Source organism: Gavialis gangeticus, unplaced genomic scaffold (genome assembly GCF_001723915.1).
Source record: "Gavialis gangeticus isolate Ggan-Ray unplaced genomic scaffold, GavGan_comp1, whole genome shotgun sequence".
Classification (NCBI taxonomy): domain Eukaryota; kingdom Metazoa; phylum Chordata; order Crocodylia; family Gavialidae; genus Gavialis; species Gavialis gangeticus.
Genome location: NW_017729012.1, coordinates 8,878,786 through 8,884,523, shown reverse-complemented (window position 1 = coordinate 8,884,523; position 5,738 = coordinate 8,878,786). Strand labels below are relative to the sequence as shown.

General features: G+C 50.1%; 1 protein-coding gene across 2 annotated transcripts; it reads left to right on the top strand.

The window, feature by feature from the left end:
* Positions 1 to 6: 6 nt before the first annotated feature.
* On the top strand, positions 7 to 5,394 carry GLOD4 (glyoxalase domain containing 4). 2 transcript variants are annotated; one of them, XM_019511170.1, is made up of 9 exons: positions 7 to 88; positions 517 to 637; positions 1,610 to 1,754; positions 1,966 to 2,102; positions 2,764 to 2,850; positions 3,106 to 3,219; positions 3,311 to 3,397; positions 3,938 to 4,034; positions 4,950 to 5,394. In XM_019511170.1, the coding sequence occupies exons 1-8, from the start codon at positions 33 to 35 to the stop codon at positions 4,001 to 4,003; spliced, it is 813 nt and encodes a 270-aa protein (XP_019366715.1). In that variant the 5' UTR covers positions 7 to 32; the 3' UTR covers positions 4,004 to 4,034; positions 4,950 to 5,394. The 2 variants fall into 2 exon arrangements, with proteins under 2 accessions (XP_019366715.1, XP_019366714.1); XM_019511169.1 differs by having other exon boundaries at positions 3,938 to 5,394.
* The last annotated feature ends 344 nt before the right edge of the window (positions 5,395 to 5,738 follow it).

Sequence of the window (5,738 nt, the reverse complement as noted above, 5' to 3'; positions counted from 1 at the left end):
CGGCGGCGCGGTTCTACCGGGAGCTGCTCGGCATGAGCGCGCTGCGCCACGAGGAGTTCGCCCAGGGCTGCAAGGCGGCCTGCAACGGGTGCGTGGGGCCGCCGGGGCCTGCGCTCGGGGGGGCGGCGCGCGCGCGTGTGCACGTGGTGTGTGTGTGCGTGCGTGTGCCCACAAGCTCCACAGGAAGTCGGGCTCTCTGCAAGAGCTGCCTGCAGCTGGGTGAGACACGAGGTAGGAGGCTGAGGAGGAAACAATGGGACACTTGTGAGCATAAAGCTGGCGCCCGCTGGGGATAGCGAGGATGCGCGTCCAGCTGTAAGGTATTGGGCCGCGCTCGTAGGTGTAGCGTGCCTTCTTGCAGCTTTGCTGTAAGCTTTTGCCTGGCACACGTTACTTTCCGGGCAGGGATCCTGAGTTAGCCGCACCGTTTGCCTGCTCTGGCAAGTCCTTTCCTCAGATGTGTGCGTAATACCGGTGTGTTTCCAACACTGACTGTAAGAAATGTGGTTGTTGCAGCCCGTACGATGGGAAGTGGAGTAAAACGATGGTGGGCTACGGACCCGAAGACGATCACTTTGTCATAGAGCTGACCTACAACTACGGAGTCGGGGAGTATCGCCTTGGCAACGACTTTCTGGTAAGCGTCTCCTCCCATCGCGGCTCCGTTCCCGTTGTGAGCCTGTGTGACAAGGAGCCGCCGCAGGGGAGATTTTCAGTGCTTTTGCCTGGTGCTCTTCCATTTCCCAGGCTGGGGAAGTGCTGGGGGAGCTACCTTGGGCTGGAAGAGGAGGGAGCGAGAGGTGCTTTGTGCTCGCTGTGTATTTGAACACTGGGTGTTTGCACTTGACTCTGGGCGCCTTGTGGGGGCAAGTGTCTCTGGTGACTCCTGAGAGCCCTTCATTTCACACTGTGCTGACAGGTCCAGGCTGGTGCCCCGTTTCCTTGAGCTGTGCAGCCCCTCTTATTTCCCTGACTTCCAGCTGAGGAGATGTACTGTGTTTGCTCCTTGACTCCCTCAGGTCACCTCTCCCCTGTTGCCTCATTAGTCCCATGGAAGCCACTTATGTCCTGTTGTCCTGTCCCACCACCCTTCCAGCACCACTTCCCCAAATGCAGGCGCCAGCCAGTCAGTACCGGCTCTGGGTGCTCTAAAGAGGCAAGACCAGAGTTCAGCCCTTGGGACCCTCCTGCTTGGACCTTTCCCTTTGTAGAAGAGGATATGAATGTTCACTGACTTCAGTGGTAGGGAGGAGTCCTAATTAAGGAGTGATATTTGGTGGGGGGGGCTGATGGGAAGGCAGTTTGGTCTGTGAATAAGTTGTCTGTGAATGCAGATGACTCGTCTAACAAATAGCATCTCTCTAGGCTTCCTCTTTTGAAATAAGGTTATTGAGAAAGTGGGGTCCAGATGCTCTGAGCAGTAACTGGACTGCTTGAATCCCATAGACCCCAGTCAGAGGTGTATAGCAGAGTCTGGGGATAGTGGTTGCTCTCTTCCTGCCACTGGATATAGGTTGGTTTTCCCCACTGACTTTTGGATCCATCAGCTGACATGATACAACCTCATCTTAGTGCCTCAGTGTGTACGTTTGTGCCTTGTCCTTGCCAGGGCATCACACTTGTGTCCAGCCAGGCTGTGAGCAATGCCAGGAACATGGGGTGGCCGATCAAGGAAGTTGCAAAGGGCATGTTTGAAACTGAAGCCCCGGGAGGATACAAGTTCTACCTAGAAGACAAAGAGCAACCAAAGCAAGGTAATGGCTACGTGTGACTGTAGTGCTGCTCTGGAGGTGCCTGTAACTGGGACAGCAGCATAGATTACAGATCTGGCTCGACTGAGCTCTGCAGGAGCCTGTACCTGTGTTACGTTGCTGGTGTTTGTTTCTCGCTGTTGTAACCCTAAAGAGCCAGGGGTTAAAACTCCTCCCTGCCTGCCGCTAACAGAAAACTCTTATGGTCTTGCAGATCCTGTGCTGAAAGTAGCTTTGGCTGTCTCTGATCTGCAGAAATCTGTTAACTATTGGTCGAATCTGCTGGGAATGAAGATATATGAGAAGGACGAGGAAAATCAAAGGGCTTTACTGGGCTATGGAGATAACCAGGTTAGTCCTTTTGGCAGACTGACAAAATAGCATTTTGTTAGCCACATGCATCCTGCTTTCTGAGTATGGCCAATCTGGAAATGAACCCTTCTGATGAGAAGCAGAATCTGCATCTTTAAAGATTTGTTTTATTGGTCTGCCTGCCTCCCTGCTGGCCACTGACACACACTTGGGGAACCTGCTTTTCTTTGTAGCATCACAGTTTACATTTTAAGTCTTGGACATTGAAGGTTGGATAAATAATACCCAGGCCTCATGTCACAAAAGGGTCATTTTCTAAAGCAGCTTAATAACTACAAAAATAAAAGTGCAAGGAAGGAGCATAACAGTTGAAATGCAGAGAGAGTAACTAGGTACAAACAGCATTCGGTGACTTTCTCCAAGGTGCTGACATTAGCACAAGCTGCTTGTCTTGATATGTTGTAGTCAAAAATTATGATTGACAGAGATTCCTGGGAAAGCATTCCCTCTGCTTTTAGTGCTGTGTCTGTGCTTACAGGTTTGTTTTCTAACAAGTAAAAAGTTGCACCGATGCCCTACTGCACTAGGAAACGCATAGCTTTGAGGTGATTTACTTTGCCAGGGAGCAATGATTAGGGCGTGTGGAAAAAATGAAGGTGGGTTGTCTGTGAGCTGACTTGGTTGCTTCAATCTGTTTCAGTGCAAGTTGGAGCTGCAAGGCATCGGAGGTGCAGTGGATCATGGCACAGCTTTCGGGCGGATCGCCTTCTCCTGTCCAAAGGATGAGGTACCTATCTGTTTCCCTGCAACCTCTGGCCATTTCTTTAGTTGCCACAGCTGGCATGGGGAAGGCCCAGGGATGATCTTATCAGTAGTCTCTACAAGTTCTCTCCCAGTCTGTATGTAACCAAAACCATTCATCAAATATGTTCTGCTTAATAGTCTCCCTGGTTCTTGATGGAGATGTGGGCGGTGGGAAAAGCAAGTGGTCACTGGCCTGGCAGGACACGGTTGACTTTTGTCATTGTATTTTGTTCTTTAGTTACCGCACATCGAAGCACTGATGAAGAAGCAGGAGCAGAAGATTCTAACACCCCTGGTTAGCTTGGACACCCCTGGAAAAGCAACTGTTCAAGTGGTTATCCTGGCTGATCCAGTGAGTAGCACTGGAAATAGTGATTGAATTCAGGGTCCTGCTGTCTCTTCCCAAGGGTGTCTCACTCCCTCTTCCGTTCCATCTGCTCCAGGATGGGCACGAAATCTGCTTTGTAGGAGATGAAGCATTTCGAGAGCTTTCCAAGGTGGATCCAGAGGGCAACAAGCTGTTAGATGACGTAAGTATTATATTCTCTGTAGGGTAACTGGAGAAAGGGAAAGGCAACAGGAGGAGGCCTGTGCTTCTAGTTAGGAGCGGCTAGGCCTCCTGGACATGTTAAAGTGGAGCCCACTTGGCCTTCTAAAGGAGCTGCATTGCATTCCAAGTGGGATCCTTCAGTGAGTCCTTCCTGCAGCTGCTGTTGCCCATCCGCTCAGATGCTGAAGAACTGGCAAGGCTTGGGGAAATTGAGGGATTCTCAAATCCATTCAGAAACCCCCGAGGCGTGACTGTTTTATTGGACTCCTCATCCAGTGCATTTATCTGGTGCAGGGGAGTGGTGGGTGCTCCCTGCCTCTACCTGCTGCTGAAGTAAGCCATTCTTCCATACCAGCCAGGTCTTCAGCTCAGTGGAGTCCAGCTTGTGCAGAGGGGTGCCTCTCAGCTCTGCTTGGGAAGTCAGCCAGCCCTCCCTTTGTCTGGCACTGACCTAAAAGCGTCTTGAATGCCCTGGCTTCTAAATGGCAGCTTTTCTAATAGCTGCTCTTTGTTTATACAGGCTATGGCAGCGGACAAAAGCGATGAGTGGTTTGCTAAGCACAACATGCAGAAGGCTTCTGCTTAGTGCCTGCATGAGAGAGAGAAAGGATCGCCTGGTAATGCACGCCTTGATTTCAGTACAAGCTAGATGCCTGGAAGATGTGATATGTGTGATTGGATGTCATGTCCTCCCCCTCAGTGAGAGATGGTACAATGCCTTGTGATTTGAATGACTTCCATGTCTTAGTGCAACCTAAAAGACAGCTCTCCTTTGGGGTAAATGGCACCTACTGCTTCATTGGGAAAGCTTCAGCTGAGTGTAATAGGTAGGTGTAGCATGTGGTGTTGTGACTTGGGAGTCTGGAGTTCATGGTTGGAAATCTCTTGTGTTCTGCTTTTCCTGCTGAACTTGAGAAAAGCCCCAAGCTTAGCTGGCTACTCCTTTCCAGAGTGCGAGTGTGTGTCGACAGCAGTAGATTAGGAGTGAGGAGTAGCTCAGTTTTGTGGCTACCTTGTCAAATGAGACCAGAACTGAATTGCTACACAACCTAAAATAGAAAATACAGTACTAGCAAGCAGCAGGAAATGAAACAGCATTAACTAACCGAGGTCAGTTCAGCATGTCTGTTCAAAGCAAAAACAATGAAGACTGGTTTAGATTGGGGCAAGAGGAGTTATTTGTAGGCGAATGTTTAGATTTTCCTTTTCAAGCAAGACATGGCTAAAGCGAAAGGAAAGCTGTGGAGCTGATGGCTGATGCTTGCTCTGTGCAGATAAGATGGACTGGACAACTCCAGAGGTGCTGGGAGCACTTGCTTTCCTGGAGGGTGGGCAAGTAGTTAATGCAGCAGTCCACTCTCTAGCATGTGCTTGAGTGCTGCCGCTGTGTCTGCTGCATGTTAAGAAGGGAACTGCTTTGGGATTGCTTGGTGGGGAATGTTGCGTGCACTTTGCCTTGGCCGTGCAGAGGATCTTACTGCTACACGGGGAAGTCAGCTTGCCTTAAGTCTAAGAATCCCTGCCTGTCTTAGCAGAGCTGTCACTGTGCTACAGCTGCGCTGCTGCTTTCCTGTGGTCCATCTGCTCCTGAATCAAAGTGACTTTATACTGGGAAACTTGCCTAGAGCCTCATGTGAAGCGTTTGTTTTGGAGGTCTTATTTGACTGGGTCCACATGAAGCTCAGCTGTGTTTTGCTTCTCACAAGGGAACACAAACACTGCACATTCCAAGTAGGAATGGTCTGTTGAGTGGGGGCGACCTAGCAAAGTAGAACAAGTCAGAACTTGCTTTAAAGGTGGGAAAACTGGCCTGGAAAATGAACGGCTGCCTAGAAATTAGCTTTGTTTAACTACCTTGAGAACTACCTGCTGTTAAAAGAGCTTTGTTAGCTGGGAGAATCGACTTAAACCTCTGCTTCTGCTGTGGGAACGGTATGTACTGAATCTTGAATGTACCCAATAAATAGCAACAGTGTATGTGGTGCTCGTGTTTGCTGGCGCTTAGTCGTCCTCCGTAAAAAATCCGGCGTTGTGAAAGGATTACAAAAAATGGGGCCCCCCACCCGGGTTGCTTTCTTCCAAATCCCAAGATCATAAACACCTATCACGTAATGGGGCTGCTTTGGGGAGCGCTTTGGTTCATAGGTGTGATCTGAGTGTAGTGGTGTAGGGTGAAGCTGGTGGAGCTCTGCTGGCTAGTGCCTGACCTAGCCCAAGCCAGGTGAGGGCTGTCGCATGGTTTGTAGGTAATGCCATTAGGAAATAGTCCCTTGACTGCTTCAGCAACGTTGCATCTCTGTGCCAGGCCTGGTTGCTGAAGG